The sequence below is a fragment of the Ovis aries genome, chromosome 2, assembly GCF_016772045.2.
Source record: "Ovis aries strain OAR_USU_Benz2616 breed Rambouillet chromosome 2, ARS-UI_Ramb_v3.0, whole genome shotgun sequence".
NCBI classification, from domain to species: domain Eukaryota; kingdom Metazoa; phylum Chordata; class Mammalia; order Artiodactyla; family Bovidae; genus Ovis; species Ovis aries.
Window position 1 is genome coordinate 68402219 of NC_056055.1, and position 18102 is coordinate 68420320.

An 18102-nucleotide genomic window follows, 5' to 3' on the forward strand; every position below is an offset into this window, starting at 1 on the left:
AGAATGGCATTGAAACATGTATAATATCATACAAGAAACAAATCGCCAGTCTAGGTTCGATGCAGGGTGCAGAATGCTTGGGGCTGGTGCACTGGGATGACCCGGAGAGATTGTTGTGGGGGAGGTGAGAGGGGGGTTCAGGATTGGAACATGTGTACACCCGTGGTGGATTCATGTTGATGTGTGGCAAAACCAATACAATATTGTAAAGTAAAAAAATAATAATAATAATAAATAAATAATATATATTAAAAAAGAACAAAACAAAACATCTCCATTTATCCCAAGTCCCTTAGCTATCCTTGCTCCATTATCTTCAGTTCAGTTCAGTTGCTCAGTCACGTCCGACTCTTTGCAACCCCGTGGACTGCAGCACACCAGGCTTCCCTGTCCACCACCAACTCCGGGAACTTGCTCAAACTCATGTCCACTGAGTCGGTGATGCCATCCAATCATCTTATTCTCTGTCATCCCCTTCTCTTCCTGCCTTCAATCTTTCCCAGCATCAGGGTCTTTTCCAAGGAGTCAGTTCTTTGCATCGGGTGGCCAAAATATTGGAATTTCAGCTTTAGCATCAGTTCTCCCAATGACTATTCAGTAATGATTTCCTTTTCCTTAGATTGACCAGTTTGACAGGCAACATTTCCTCCTCTTCCTTTACAAGAGGTATAAGCAACTATTTCCCAAAGTTTCCATTCTACACCCTTCTAGATGCTTCTTTCCCCCCAGCTCTGCCTTTTCACTCAGAAGTTCTGCCTACTTCTTGGAATCTAGGTTCCAAATGAGCTCCACAACTCATGACTTCTGTGATACTGGTCAAGTTTTTTAAGCCACTTTTATTCCTCAGTGACTTCATCAGGCTGCTATGAGCATTAAATGAGAACATGTACGTAAAGTTCTGAGTATGTAGCTTGGCACACTCTAAGTATTTTAAAAAGCATTTTCATTATTGATTCCTTTTGTCCTCTAGCATCTTCTCCCCTATTTACAAACATGCTCAGAAAAGTCCTATTCTATAAATAATTTTTAAAGCAACATAGCTTTAGATGCGTCCTATTTCTCTGGATGTACCTACCAATTCTGTAGACATTTTGCCTTTTAACTTATTCCATGAGATGTATCTGTATGACATTCAATGGAAGAGATGACTGTGAGCAACTTGTAACTTCGGATGAAAGATGTCATGATAAAACTCACTCTAAGCAGGAAGAAGCCAACTCAATCTCTCCATGCTAGCAGGAATGTTAGTCTCATTAATGACACCAAGACATGTAAACATGAAGAAATAAATGTAAAAGGAAGGACTTTCAATACAGTTAAAGGCTAAATGATAAATTCAACCCCCTTCACCTATTCAGGATATGACTGAGCAAGTCTCATAAACTCCTGCAATTCAGTCTAAAAAATGGTTATTTAAATAGTATCTTTTCCTTTTATTCCTCACACATTATCACAGAGATGACTGAGATTCTCTTATAAGATATTCAGTCAGATATTAATTCAAATGTTTAAATACATTATTTAGTTTGGCAACTTTTATATTACTTATATATTACATTTCATTGCCATATTCTGAGTACATGAAATGTCCTATAAGTATATAGAATACCTGTGCTTTGCATATTTTTTCCTGAAATATTCAGTAGCTTCTGCAAGACTAAATGTTGGCCCAAGGTGTGCTTTTTAGTGAAGCAGCGTTTCTTGAATCATACCTTCAAAAATAAGGCTCTTCATAAGGTTGTTTTTATTTTTTTTAAACACTTGGCTTGAGCAACATTCTTTCTTTGAATAATATCCAAAATGGCTGCAAGGAGGGGGCAATCATGTACTTCCCTTTCAAGATGTGCTACTGTGCCTGGGCCAGGAATGCTTCATAATGGCAACAGTTGTTGGTTAAAATTCAGCTCCCACCCACATATACATGAAGACTTAGTGTTCTAGATTAAAAGAGATTTAAGAGACTTAAAAACCAAATGCAACACATAGTTCTGGGACAAAACTTGGTTTTAACAAAGCAGATGTAAACAACATTTGGAGGACACTCAGAAAATTTTAAATATAGATTAGACTTTAGATGACATTAGAGAATTACTATGATTTTTGTTAGGTATGATCATGTAGTTATACAGGAATACATCTTTATTTTAAAGAGATGTAGTCAGAAATATTCAAGCCGTCATGTTGTAATTTACCTTAAAAGTCTTTAGGGGAAAAAAGCAAAATGGAAAAACAGAGTAAGGAATATATGGTATCCATCTATTATTATCCTTCCTACCCTACATTTTATATATGTTCAAAAATGTTTTAATTCACCCTTATACACATATCCCACCCACTAGGACTTCTAAACTGTCCATGCTCATTCACTACAGTTGTGTCTGACTCTTGTGGTCCCATGGACTGTAGCCTGCCAGGCTCCTTTGCCCATGGGATTCTCCAGGCAAGAATACTAGAGTGGGTTGCCATGCCCTCCTTCAGGGGATCTTCCAACCCAGGGATCAAACCAGCATCTCCTGAGTCTCCTGCACTGCACAGATTCTTTACCATTGGCCCACCAGGGAAGCCCTTCTAAACTATAAATTTCTAAAAATACAAGAAAAAGTGAAATAATTCTAAGCATGTCAGTAAGAGAAAGTCAACACTATAGGAAAGGGAGAATGTAGGACTTATGCTAAGAAGTCCTGTCTGACAATGTGACCTTGAGCAAACAGCCTCCCAGGGCTTTGATCTGTCTATTTGTAAAATGATGGGAATGATCTAAATGACTTTGAGGGTCTGCTTCAACTTTAAAATCCAGGGTCCTTCCATGTCAGATAAGCATCAATATTCAACCATTTCACTGTGCTGAGGAGTGCAGGGGACCAAGAGACCAAATGGGTATAAAACCCCTTGTGCCCCTTCCTTGTCCCATCACCTGAGGCAACATGATGCTTAATTTTACGTGTCAGCTTGCTTGTGTCACAGAGAGCCCAGATGTTCAGTTAAATGTTGCTCTGAGTATGTCTGTGAGGGTGTTTCTGGATGAGATTAACAGATTGAGTGAAGCAGACTGCCCTCCCCAGCATGGCTTGGCCTCACCCAACCCATCAAAGGCATGGACAAAACAAAAAGACTGAGGAAGGGAGAATTCACTTTCCACCTGACACATTGGTGCCACTCTGCTTTCAGACATGGACTCAGACTGGAACTTATATCATCAGCTCTGTTGCTTCTCAGGCCTTCATACTCAGATTAGACCTATATCATCCACTCTCCTAGAAAGATCTTGGGACTTCACAGCCTCCGTAATCACATAACCCAATTCATTAAAATAAATCTCTTTCTAGATCTTCCTGGACTTACAAGTTACATTCTGACTAATCCATTGTAAACTGAAAATATCATAAGTCAAAAATGCATTTAATACACCTAACATCAGGGCTTAGCCTAACCTATCATAAGAATGCTGAGAACACCTTGGTAGGCTACAGTTGTACAAAATCATCTATCCTGAAGCCTGTTTTATAGTAAAGTGCTGAATATCTCATTTAATGTATCAAATACTGTACTGAAAGAGAGCAACAGAGTAGATGCAAAGTGAAAGTGAAGCTCATTCAGTCGTGTCTGACTCTTTATCACCCCATGGACTGTATAGAATTCTCCAGGCCAGAATACTGGAGTGGGTAGCTTTTCCCTTCTCCAGAGGATCTTCCCAACCCAGGGATCAAACCCAGGTCTCCCAAACTGCAGGCAGATACTTTACCAGCTGAGCCACAAGGGAAGCCCAAGAATACTAGAGTGGGTAGCCTATCCCTTCTCCAGCAGATCATCCCGACCCAGGAATCAAACAATGGTCTCCTACATTGCAGACAGATTCTTTACCAACTGAGCTGAATGGGTACAGGGCAGTTGTAAATGTACTAGTTGTTTACCCTTGTGATCGGATAGGAGCTGCACTTCCTGCCCGGCATCACGAGACAGAATTATACAGCATTGTCAGCTGAGGAAAAGATCAAAATTTGAAATTCCAGTGAAACAAGGTTTCTACTGAATGCATATTGCTTTTACACTATAAAGTGTAAAGTCAAAAAAATCTTTAAATCAAACCATCGTTAAGTTGGAGACAATCTATATGTCCTATTGGTTCTGCTTCTCTAAAAATCCCTGACTACTACAGGCACCTCACTGGACTTTTCTGAGCCATTCCCTTTCTGCCTTGCTTATCTGACATCATGGGGTCATTGTAAGACCATGATATAAGAGGAAAGAAACCATGACAATTAAGGCATATTCTGAACCACATACCTCCATTGGCAACATTAAACTTCACTCCAAACTCTCCCCCTGGTCCTCCAGGGCAGTGGCTAGCTGTCAGGATGATTCCACCAGCTGCCTTGATCTTTCTGATAATGCAGGACACAGCAGGTGTCGACAAGATGCCATTCTGTCCAATAATCAGTCGACCAATCTAGATCAGCCAGAAAAAAAAAATCAATCTGGTTACATGGGATTGAAGTACATTTCTATGAGAAAGTGTCCCAGGCTCTGTTAGCACATACTGGTCACTTGGCAAAAAGAACTGAGGGGGCTTCAGGTGGGGAGAGACGTGTGGGGGCACAGGGAGGCAGCTCTCCAGCCCAGTATCTCCAAGACCATTTGGGACACCCATGTGTCGTAGTCAGTTATTAACCTGTAAGTGAGATATGCCTCATTGCTTTTCAGCAGTTTAAAACACCTGCTTCTGATGACCAAAGGGTTAGCTTGACTCATACAAGAAGTTCTTAGTTTGTTATTGGCTCAGAAACTGCATCTGTACATTCTGGAAATTACAAGAAAGAAAAACAGAGCACTTCCCTGCTTCACCTTCCTTCCCTGCCTCAGCACAAGCTCACACAGGAGGGACCTGACTTGCTACAGCCTTGTTGTCAGCAAGTGTATTTTAACTGCACTTGGAAGCCCCAGTTTCCTGAGGGCAGAAGTCCTATTCTGGCCACTAAGTGATAGCATGTGCTGGGGACACTGGAGAAATCCAGCCATGCTAGGCAGCAATCTGGAGGTCATCCATCTGTGTGGCCAGACTCCCTATAACCATGAAATTGAGTTTTAAAAAAGAAATAAAGCAGCATAACCCTGTAGAGCATTATTGTGCGTGCTTTGTTTTCAAATAGGACTCAGTGTCATCCAATGCAGTGGTTCTCAAATGTTGCTACCAATTAGAATCATTAATGAGAACTGGAAGATTCTTAGTACTAAGATTGCCTCAGGATCAGGCATGGCAGGGGAGGAGCCTGAGCTCCACAGGCTTTTCCAACATCCAGTCAAGTTTGGTGATCAAACCCTCTCCTTACTCAAAAAAACCAGTGGCATGGGCAACACTTGGGAGAAATGCCAAATCTCAAGGCCCACCCCACACTTAGCAAGATCCCTACCTTTCCACATAATTCACTTGTCCTTTAAAGTCTGAGAAGTACTGGCATAGCCTTGAAGCCAAGACCAGCTCTTATGTCCAGCACAATTGCAAAGTTACCCTGGCACCAATAACAGCATTCCTGGAAGTAGGTCACTGACCAAATATGACAATGAGGAAAGATATAGGGAAAAAATTTTCTTAAAGATCAAACACAAGAGCTCCAAAAATAAAACAGTTTGGGGATAATTTAGTATGGAAAGACACTCAGCTACAACATCTCCATAGTATATATTCTCAAGCGGATGAGGTAGATTATAAACAAATAAACCTAGTAGTAGTGGTAATCGTAATAGTAGTATTAATAGTAATTACTAGTTGGATAGATACCAGAAAAAAAAAATCAGCAGGATCTGTGATAATAATGGGGTGTTAATTTTAATAACAGCAATAACAATTATAGTAATAATAGCTAACAGAGCTTAGATTTTACTCTAGGTATTACAGGAATCCATGGAAGGGTTTTAAGCACTAGAAGTGACCTTATCAGTTATAAAGATCATGGGCTGAGCAATCCAAAAGATCTTATTAAAAAGCAAGTCATATCATATTAGCAAAACATTCCAACGACTGTCCTCATGTCCTCAGGTAAAGTCAAAGTCTTCAGTCCACCAGGCCCTCCGTGATCTGCCCCCATCACCTGCCACTCTCCACCCCCCTTCCTCTCTGCTTCAACGACACTGGCTGGTCTCCTGTTCCTCACACACATCAAGCATGCTTTGTGCTTGCTCTTTCCTGCCTGCCTCCTCCTGTGTTTTGGTTACTATTCAATGCCAACTAATCAAAGACAACCCATGACAGCCCTATATAGTACAGCACATGTAAGTCTCTAATTTCCTTGTTGTCCTCTATTTTCCTTACCTTGTTTAGTCCTTTGGGTTACACACATTACCCTTTAATATTTTCCATCTTATTTATTTCCTCACTATATATAAGTTTCACTGCTATACTCTTGAGAATCTAGAACAAACCTAGCATATAGTAAGTACACAATAAATATACTTAATAGAATAGAAAAGATGAATGATGAATAGATTTTCTATTAATTAATTATATTCATTAATAAAAAATAGAATTGACAAATAGAAAATGAATAAATGATGAATGAGCGGCTGCGATGTGAAAAAATGCATTAGAGAGCGAGAAGTAGAAGAGAAAAAGGAGAAAGGTCAGATGGAACGCTATCACGGCAGAGCTGAGTGTGGACCCTGTCTTAGACTAGACTAGAAGTAGTAGAAATGAAGCGAAGTGATTATATCTGAATGTATCTTTGGAAGGAGAATGAACAGAATATGTGGGTATAATGAAGGAATGGAGATACTATGGTAGCCAGCCTTCAAGATGGCCCCCAACAATCCATGCCTCTGGCATCCATGCCTTGGTGCAGCCCCCTCCCACAGCGAATAAGGACGATCTGGGTGGTTAGTGGAACACTGCAAAACTGAAGGTGTGTGACTTCCCAATAAATGACACTGCCACTTCTGCCTTGCTGTCTTGGATTGCTCACTCTGGGAAATAGAGTCATGTCACTGGGACATTCAAGGAGGCCCTGTGCAGCCACCTGGACCGAGAGCACCTGAGTTCTCCCACCAACAGCCAGCATCACTTTCCAGCTGTGTGTAAGTGTGTAGGTGAGCCATCCTGCACTGGCCCGTCTAGACCCTACTGATATGCAGCTGTGACTGAGTCAAAGCAACCTACCTCCACGCCCATAGAAACTGTGAGCAACAATAAATATCCATTGCTATTTTAAGCCTCTAAGTTCTGTCATAATTTCTTACACAGAAATAAATAAAACAGGGACAGTAAGGAAAGGAGTCAACTCCCAGCTTCTACCTTGAATAATCTGATGAACGATGGCACCATTTATTAAGATGAGAAAGATATAGGACAAAAATTACAGTCATTTTATCCAGAGTGGTGATAAATCATGTTCCACGTGCTTATGTTATATTTTATTTCATCATTCAACTCATTTTGAGTATTACCATGAAACAAGCAATGGTGACTCATTGGAAAAGACTCTGATGCTGGGAGGGAATGGGGCCAGGAGGAGAAGGGGACGACAGAGGATGAGATGGCTGGATGGCATCACTGACTCGATGGACATGAGTCTGAGTGAACTCCAGGAGTTGGTGATGGACAGGGAGGCCTGGCGTGCTGCGATTCATGGGGTTGCAAAGAGTCAGACACCACTGAGCGACTGAACTGAACGGAAGCAATGGTGAAGACCTTGCATATGAAGCAAGGAAGACAAACTAAACACTGTTCTCAAGGACTAAGCTTATATATTCCAAAGCCTGAAAAATATCTGTAACTTAAATTCATTATTTTCTCTCTCTCCCATTTTTTCAGAATTATTCTTACAGAAATAATTCTCAAAGGGTGGAAAGTTATGTGTGTGTACACATTTCCTGCAGTGGGATCTAGATATTAGGGGTGGAAAATTTTAAACAATTCCTATAAATGCTTAATAATGAAGAACCTCTACACACAGACATCACTAGTTGGTCAACACCGAAATCAGATTGATTATATTCTTTGAGCCAAAGATGGAGAAGCTCTAGACAGTCAACAAAAACAAGACCAGGGGCTGACTGTGGCTCAGATCATGAACTCCTTACTACCAAATTCAGACTTAAATTGAAGAAAGTAGGGAAAACCGCTAGACCATTCAGGTATGACCTAAATCAAATCCTTTATGATTATACAGTGGAAGTAAAAAATTGATTTAAGGGCCTAGATCTGATAGATAGAGTGCCTGATGAACTATGGAATGAGGTTCATGACATTGTACAGGAAACAGGGATCAAGACCATCCCCATGGAAAAGAAATGCAAAAAAGCAAAACGGCTCTCTGGGGAGGCCTTACAAATAGCTGTGAAAAGAAGAGAAGCAAAAAGCCAAGGAGAAAAGGAAAGATATAAACATCTGACTGCAGAGTTCCAAAGAATAGCAAGAAGAGAGAAGAAACCCTTCCTCAGTGATCAATGCAAAGAAATAGAGGAAAACAACAGAATGGAAAAGACTAGAGATCTCCTCAAGAAAATTAGAGACACCAAAAGAACATTTCATGCAAAGATGGGCTCGATAAAGGACAGAAATGGTAAGGACCTAACAGAAGCAGAAGATATTAAGAAGAGGTGGCAAGAATACACAGAAGAACTGTACAAAAAGAGCTTCACGACCCAGATAATCACGATGGTGTGATCACTCATCTAGAGCCAGACATCCTGGAATGTGAAGTCAAGTGGGCCTTAGAAAGCATCGCTACGAACAAAGATAGTGGAGGTGATGGAATTCCAGCTGAGCTGTTTCAAATCCTGAAAGATGATGCTGTGAAAGTGCTGCACTCAATATGCCAACAAATTTGGAAAACTCAGCAGTGGCCACAGGACTGGAACAGGTCCATTTTCATTCCAATCCCAAAGAAAGGCAATGCCAAAGAATGCTCAAACTACCACACAACTGCACTCATTTCACACGCTACTGGAAAAGGCAATGGCACCCCACTCCAGTACTCTTGCCTGGAAAATCCCATGGACAGAGGGGCCTGGTAGGCTGCAGTCCATGGGGTGGCTAAGAGTCGGACACGACTGAGCGACTTTACTTTCACTTTTCACTTTCATGCATTGGAGAAGGAAATGGCAACCCACTCCAGTGTTCTCACCTGGAGAATCCCAGGGACGGGGGAGCCTGGTGGGCTGCTATCTATGGGGTCACACAGAGTCAGACACGACTGAAGTGACTTAGCAGTAGCAGCAGCACACGCTAGTAAAGTAATACTCAAAATTCTCCAAGCCAGGCTTCAGCAATACGTGAACCATGAACTTCCTGATGTTCAAGCTGATTTTAGAAAAGGCAGAGGAACCAGAGATCAAATTGCCAACATCTGCTGGATCATGGAAAAAGCAAGAGAGTTTCAGAAAAACAGCTATTTCTGCTTTATTGACTATGCCAAAGCCTTTGACTGTGTGGATCACAATAAACTGTGGAAAATTCTGAAAGAGATGGGAATACAGACCACCTGACCTGCCTCTTGAGAAATCTGTATGCAGGTCAGGAAGCAACAGTTAGAACTGGATATGGAACAACAGACTGGTTCCTAATAGGAAAAGGAGTACGTCAAGGCTGTATACCGTCACCCTGCTTATTTAACTGATATGCAGAGTACATCATGAGAAACGCTGGACTGGAAGAAGCACAAGCTGGAATCAAGATTGCCGGGAGAAATATCAATCACCTCAGATATGCAGATGATACCACCCTTATGGCAGAAAGTGAAGAGGAACTAAAAAGTCTCTTGATGAAAGTGAAAATGGAGAGTGAAAAAGTTGGCTTAAAGCTCAACATTCAGAAAACGAAGATCATGGCATCCGGTCCCATCACTTCATGGCAAATAGATGGGGAAACAGTGGAAACAGGGTCAGACTTTATTTTTGGGGGCTCCAAAATCACTGCAGATGGTGACTGCAGCCATGAAATTAAAAGACGCTTACTCCTTGGAAGAAAAGTTATGACCAACCTAGACAGTATATTGAAAAGCAGAGACATTATTTTGCCAACAAAGGTCCGTCTAGTCAAGGCTATGGTTTTTCCTGTGGTCATGTATGGATGTGAGAGTTGGACTGTGAAGAAGGCTGAGCGCCAAAGAATTGATGCTTTTGAACTGTGGTGTTGGAGAAGACTCTTGAGAGTCCCTTGGACTGCAAAGAAATCCAACCAGTCCATTCTGAAGGAGATCAACCCTGGGATTTCTTTGGAAGGTATGATGCTAAAGCTGAAACTCCAGTATTTTGGCCACCTCATGTGAAGAGTCCACTCATTGGAAAAGACTCTGATGCTGGGAGGGACTGGGGGCAGGAGGAGAAGGGGACGACAGAGGATGAGATGGCTGGATGGCATCACGGACTCAATCGACATGAGTCTGAGTGAACTCCGGGAGTTGGTGATAGACAAGGAGGCCTGGCATGCATGATTCATGGGGTCGCAAAGAGTCGGACACGACTGAGCGACTGAACTGAACTGAATGAAGAACCTGTCAAATAAAGTGTGATGTCTGAACTTATGGAATATTCTTCAGCCATCTAAAAGGGTAATCATGAAGACTGACCAGTTGGGCAGACTGGGTGAACAATCCACAGAGTTATGCTCCTCTTCCATAGGGCAGAGCTGTTGCTGGGCAACAGATGCCCAGCCAGGAGCTACATTCTCCAGACCCACCCTTGTAGCTACGTGTGACCATGTGACCAAATCTCAGAACAAGGGAAAAACTAGTGTGAGAAAGAACAGAAGTAATGCGTGTTGTTCTGGCTAGAGACGTTTGTTCTGGCTTACACATTAAGAGACGTTAATATACCTTTCTCCTCACTGTTTATTTCCCCTTTCAAAAGCTCAACACAGATGACCATGAAGCTCTAGGAGATGCCAGCACTAGAAGACGGAAAGTACCTGAGTCCCAGCTCCTCATTGGATGGACAAGAGTCTTTGCCCACCAGCAACATCCACATTGGACTATTATGTGAGTGAGATAATAATTTCTATTGTTTTAAGGCAATAAAAGTTGCCTAAATTTCAAGTGTATTTGCTGTAACAACTTACATTTTCTTAAGCAGTAGAGAAGGAATATAGACAATAATTTAATGCTTCGTCAAAAATGCAGAAATCTAAATAACTTTTAAGCGATTACAAAAATGTACAATTATGTACACTTTGGGGCTGGCACTTAGAAAAATAATAAATAAATATGCACAGAAATAAAAATGTATAGTTTGTTAAATAGGAAAGATTATAAACATATCTTTATCTTATTAAATTTGAATTTTTTAAGATAACATGTAATCTGTTTAAAAGTGAAAAAATACACTTGAATAAAATTTCAACCTAAAACATTTTAGTTATCACTGGAAATTCTACCCGTGTAGACCTACTCATTAACCCACCAATATGCCCCCCAAAATGCAGTAATGCTGGACACTGTAGATAACTCTAGTTGAGAGAATTCTAAAAAGAAACAAGTGCTGGAGGAGGCGGAGGAGAACGAGTGATAAGGCTTCTAAGATAAGAAAAGGAAAATCATGAAGATATTTGTGTACCACAGGAGTGCTCACCAAAAGGGGACCTCAGCAGAAGAGGATTTAAACAATCAAGGGGCTAAGATGACCTGCTCCGTCAGTACCACTCAGCCTCTTTCCCCAGCCACTCCTATCATTTTCCAATGGGCTTGTGAACACAGTGGCCAATGATGGCAAGGACAGAGGTCAAGCATGGGCTTACCACATGGACCTCTACACATTGAGGCCAACATGGCTGCATCTACCACTGAGGACTCCATCTGCCCCCAGCAGAGACCAACCCTCAGTCCCGTCTCCACCTGTGTTCATATCACCTTCTCTTTGTGTCTGTGTTCTCCTCTTTTGTGAATTCTCCCTCTCCCAATTCAGTTCAGTTCAGCTCAGTCACTCAGTCATGTCTAACTCTGCGACCACATGGAGTGCAGTACACCAGGCTTCCCTGTCCATCACCAACTCCTGAGGCTTGCTCAAACTCATGTCCACTGCATTGGTGATGCCATCCAACAATATCATCTTCTGTCATGCCCTTCTCCTCCTGCCTTCAATCCTTCCCATCATTAGGGTCTTTTCAAAGGAGTCAGTTCTTCTCATCAGGTGGCCAAAGTATCGGAGTTTCAGCTTCAGCATCAGTCCTTCCAATAAATATTCGGGACTGATTTCCTTTAGGATTGACTGACCGGATCTCCTTGCAGTCCAAGGGACTCTCGAAAGTCTTCTCCAATATCACAGTTCAAAAGCATCAATTCTTCAGCACTCAGCTTTCTTTATAGTCCAACTCTCACATCCACACATGACTATGGAAAAACCATAGCTTTGACTAGATGGATCTTTGTGGGCAAGGTACTGTCTCTGGTTTTTAATATGCTGTCTAGGTTTGTCATAGCTTTTCTTCCAAGGAGCAAGCATCTTTTAATTTCATGGCTGCAGTCACCATCCAAAGTGATTTTGGAGCCCAAGAAAATAGTCTGCCATGTTTCCATCATGTCCCCATCTACTTGCCACGAGGTGACAGAATTGGATGCCATGATCTCAGTTTTTTGAATGTTGAGTTTTAAGCCAGCTTTTTCACTCTCCTCTTTCACTTTCATCAGAGGCTCTTTAGTTCCTCTGCTTTCTGCCATAAGGGTGTGTCATTTTCATACCTGAGGTTATTGATATTTCTTCTTGATTCCAGCTTGTGCTTCATCCAGTCCAGCATTTTGCATGATGTACTCTGAATATAAGTTAAATAAGCAAGGTGACAATATACAGCTTTGATGTACTCCTTTCCCAATTTGGAACCAAGGCAAATGTCATCAGAAAAGCTATGGCTTTCAAGATCTAATAACTGGTTAAAGAAATATAACCTTTGGAAGCCCTGTTGTATAAAGAAAAAGCACCCCCAAAGTTAAAAGATCTAGATTTAAGTCTTGGCTCTACCCCTGATCTAAGGCAAATCATGTAATTTCTCTGAGGCTCGGGGTCTTCATCTGCAAAGTCAAGAAGGTTCAGAGTCATGAAAAGTTACTTAAGATGGGATTATATAAACCCTTTATGAGCTTCAACATGACACAAATCATGCTATTGCCTTACCCAAATTGTCTCCCCTCCCCATTTAAAATTTAATTTTAGACCTTCAGTTCAGTTCAGTTCAGTTCAGTCACTCAGTCGTGTCTGACTCTTTGTAACCCCATGAGTTGCAGCACGCCAGGCCTCCCTGTCCATCACCAACTCCCAGAGTTCACTCACGACCTGGAGAGTTCCTCTTTCAGTATGCTATCATTTTGCCTTTTCATACTGATCATGGGGTTCTCAAAGTAAGAATACTGAAGTGGTTTGCCATTCCCTTCTCCAGTGGACCACATTCTGTCAGACCTCTCCACCATAACCCACCCGTCTTGGGTGGCCCCACAGGGCATGGCTTAGTTTCATTGAGTTAGACCAGGCTGTGGTCCATGTGATTAGACTGACTAGTTTTCTATGATTATGGTTTCAGTGTGTCTGCCCTCTGATGCCCTCTCGCAACACTTACCGTCTTACTTGGGTTTCTCTTACCTTGGACGTGGGGTATCTCTTCATGGCTGCTCCTGCAAAGTATAGCCGCTGATAATCCTTTAAACTACCACTTCCCTTTCTGAAAGTCTTAGAAGTACTATCCTCTGCCAATGTTGCAGACTGCTACCTTGCAAGGAAAAGATGGTCTACTTCCAATACTGGCTTTGGTTTTATTTACAGCACTGAAGTAGGCAACAGCTGACTTTCACTCACATGTGAAATCCAGTCGCAACCTGGGGAGGTCTGAGCTGTGTCACTCTGCTGTCCCCTCACTGACCCTCCCAAAGGGGCACTGGAGGAACAGGCATGCCCACACCATATGGTCTTTCTTTTCTTTGTTTGTTTTGTTATCAATTTTATTCCATCCTTCTTCAATGCTCCACGTGATGATTTCATGTTCCCATGCTGAACAAGTTTATTTACTAAAATCTCTGTACAAGAATTGAATTCTTTAAGGGATGAAATCTATCTCAAAAAACAGCCAGGACAACTATCTTAACAATTATATACTTCAACTAGAATTTGTTTTCCTGTTAAGTGATATTGCTTTATTTTATTTTGAGATTAGCCTTGACACTTAACAGGATACATTTTTCATTAATTCTTTTTTTAACACATTTAACAAGTTCCTGTAAGTGAAGAGGCATTTCAATAACATGGTTGGCTTGTCTTTCAATTTGCAAAATCCTATTGTTAAAGTGACATTCTAGGCCTCACTTAATGGATTATTAAATCTTAGTAAGAATTTTGGAGGCCTTTTCTTCAGAAATCAAACACATTTCAGAGTTTCTTGTAAACTGAGGATTCTCTGAACTGTATATGATAATGTCTGTGTTTGGCTGGAAGAAGAGAAATCCCACCCAGCCCTGCACCAACCTGGGTGGGCCTTACTGCCCTTGAGAAAGACATCTTTCAGTTCCACCAGGAAAAGGGGGCAAAGCAGACCCGAGTCACTGTCACTTGCACATGCACATAAAGGCACACAGACACAGGTCCCAGGATCCACGGGTAGCCATGAGAACACTGTCACACAGGCGCCTGCAGACACACATGTGAGGTACACACTTCCCCAGACACACAGATGCATAGAGCCAGCACGAACTTGCTGTCACCCCGTCTTCTAAATGCTTGGGAAAGAGAAGGTGTAGGCAGCAGCTATGCACAATTATCATCAATCATATCCCATGATGCAATTACTTATAATCCCTCTGAGTCTATTCTTCTAGATGCCAATGTCTTCCACCAACTCTTAAATCTCACCTAGATTACATCACTGTTTACTCCACCCATGAATGGGCACAGCAAGTACCTCAGGAATCGATATGCCCCTCCACATACCAAAGACCAGTGTCCTGAGAAAGAGAAAATTTTATTATATTAAGCTTTCTCCCAGCATGTCCATACTTTACACCATGTGCTATATACAACGAATTATTTAACTCATTTTATTTCTGATGGCTCCCTCTTTTCAGAATACTAACAACTACTCTAAATTAGATTTAGTACGAGTTCAGTTTCTAATTAACTCAAGATTAAAGTCCTAGAGAGCAGCAATATATAATTTAAACCCTGGGGCTGAAATCTCAGAGTAGATGCAGAATTTTGATTCCAAATGATTATTCCCCAGCAACATAACACTAATGAAAGCAGGATTGTTTTCATGTGTAAACTCCCATAAATAAGACTTCCCCTTTATGATTTCCTTTTAACTTTAAATGAGTCATAAAAAAAAAAAAGAGTCCCAGAGAGAGAAAAGAAAAAGTAAGCATGACATTCTTCAGTATCCTCTGTTCACTATGTCACATCCCTGTAATTCTCAAAGTGAATCAGAGAGAGTTAAAGAGCACACTAAACAGAAACTTTCTTGATGGTTCACAGAGAGTGCTGTTCAGGACCACACAGCCACCACGACATCCACCTACGAAGTGCATGGAAAGTCATAAACACAAAGATGCCTGTTTCTCATCTTCTTGGTTAAACAAAAAACAAAAGCCATGAAGGAAACCCAGAGTCAAACTGCCATGGATGGCAGGGCTTCAGGCTCTTGTCCCAGGTGTCAGAGATGAGTGCCAGCCCCTGACCAGTGCTGCACATGAGTAAGTAGGAGATGGTGAAGTGGAATTTTGAGAAATAACAAACTCAAGACATGGATGTGGTTATCCAAACATCAAGGGACTTCTCCATTTGCACATGGGTAATTGTACAGTTATACATTTTGCTACAGGGAAACCAGATGGAAGCAACGGAGCTCATCCTCAGCTGCCTGTTGCCCTGAAGTCTTGACACACACCTAGGGGCCAGAGGAGAGATGAGCTCTCATTAGATCCAAACCAAGATGGGTTTCACATTCAATTCCCAACCTCTCAACAGGTGTAGAAAAGTCACAGGTATCTGCAAGTTTGGCCCAAGTTCTGTTCCTCAATTAGTCCACCAACTCTCAAGGTCTCGCTGAGCAGATAGCAAGCTTTCCTTAAGTACAAAATGGGGGCAATGAAACTGGAAGCTTATGTTCCTACTGGTAATTAGGTGCTTGGAAGATACTGAACTCTACCTTAAGATAGAGGACATGGCTCACTGAAATCAAAAAGGGCCTATCTGCTGCCGCTTTTCAAAGTGATCAAGCCAATTGGATACCTGGATAAGAACTATTGGATCTATCCAGGTCAAGAAGGCAGAGCTGAGCGCCCTGAGATAAACTGAGATTTTGGTATTCAATGGGAAATGATGTAAAAACAGATTTGCCACCTACCGACTATATGACTTTAGAAAAGATTCTGAAATCTCTGTATTTCAGTTTTGTTATCTAAAAGATGTAGGGTGAAAGATAGCAACAAAGCCAAACTCTGTGGCTTCAGTGTCTGGCACCCAAAAAATCCTTGATGTATTTCCTTCATCTTCCTTGCTGGTATCATTTCTTAATTCTTAATTATGAATTTCTAATTCACAGTAATTGAACACATTTGATGTTTTACTAACCTGCAGTCATTTTTAAATCATATATATGTATATATATATATATATGACATTTGAAGAAGTGAAGTGAAGTGAAAGTCACTCAGTCACGTCTAACTTTTTGCTACTCCACGGGCTATACAGTCCATGGAATTCTCCAGGCCAGAATATGGGAGTGGGTAGCCATTCCCTTATCCAGGGGATCTTCTCAACCCAGGGACTGAATGTAGGCATATTCTTTGCCAGCTGAGCCACAAGGGAAGCCCTATATGACATTTATATATTTTATATGTGACATTTATACATATATGACAAATACATATGTGGAATATAAGACATTGAGGAATTATTCATTAGAAGAAAATAAAAATCATCTGCAAATCTAAAAGTGATTACAGTAAACATTTCAGTGTCTACCTTTTGTCCATCTGTCTTTGTGTATCCCCTTCTCTCTTCCATTTACATAGTTATATATTTTTACAAAAGGGAAAGACGTAGCCAACATTTTTCACTTAATGCATCTACTCCTTCCGTGGAGCCTCTCTCTCTCTGTCACTGGATACTTTTCCATAGTGCTGTATAGTCTTCCATTATTTAAAGGTATCATGGTTTACTGACCAATATAAATGTGCTTTTTTAGCTAAGTTTTTATATGTAAATAGGAAAAAGAGTATGTTAAGGCTGTATATTTCACTCTGCTTATTTAACTGATATGCAGAGTACATCATGAGAAATGCTGGGCTGGAAGAAGCCTAAGCTGAAATCAAGATTGCCAGGAGAAATGTCAATAACCTTCAGATATGCAGATGACACCACCCTTATGGCAGAAAGTGAAGAGGAACTAAAAAGCCTCTTGATGAAAGTGAAAGAGGACAGTGAAAAAGTTGGCTTAAAGCTCAACATTCAGAAAACGAAGATCATGGCATCTGGTCCCATCACTTCATGGGAAATAGATGGGAAACAGTGGAAACAGTGTCAGACTTTTTTTTTTTTTTTTTGCCTCCAGAATCACTGCAGATGGTGATTGCAGCCATGAAATTAAAAGACGCTTTCTCCTTGGAAGGAAAGTTATGACCAACCTAGATAGCATATTCAAAAGCAGAGACATTACTTTGCCAACAAAGGTCCGTCTAGTCAAGGCTATGGTTTTTCCAGTAGTCATGTATGGATGTGAGAGTTGGACTATAAAGAAAGCTGAGCACCGAAGAATTGGTGCTTCTGAACTGTGGTGTTAGAGAAGACTCTTGAGAGTCCCTTGGACTGCAAGGACGTCCAACCAGTCCATCCTAAAGATCAGTCCTGGGTGTTCACTGGAAGGACTGATGCTGAAGCTGAAACTCAAATACTTTGGCCACCTCATGTGAAGAGTTGACTCATTGGAAAAGATCCTGATGCTGGGAGGGATTGGGGGCAGGAGGAGAAGGGGACAACAGAGGATGAGATGGATGGATGGATGTTATCACCAACTCGATGGACATGAGTTTGGGTGAACTCCGGGAGTTGTTGATGGACAGGGAGGCCTGGCGTGCTGCGATTCAATGGTGTCGCAGAGTCGGACACCACTGAGCAACTGAACTGAAAAAATGTTTGAGGAGT

The 18102-nt window shown here is 41.4% G+C and overlaps 1 protein-coding gene across 2 annotated transcripts in view; it reads right to left on the reverse strand.

The window, feature by feature from the left end:
- The window catches only part of PGM5 (phosphoglucomutase 5), a 206253-nt gene that overhangs the window by 176877 nt on the left and 11274 nt on the right, over window positions 1-18102 (reverse strand). For both annotated transcript variants that reach the window (XM_004004337.5, XM_060409386.1), the window contains exon 2: window positions 4285-4447. In XM_004004337.5, the coding sequence (XP_004004386.1) occupies window positions 4285-4447 (163 nt within the window). The remainder of the gene's footprint in view (window positions 1-4284; window positions 4448-18102) is intronic.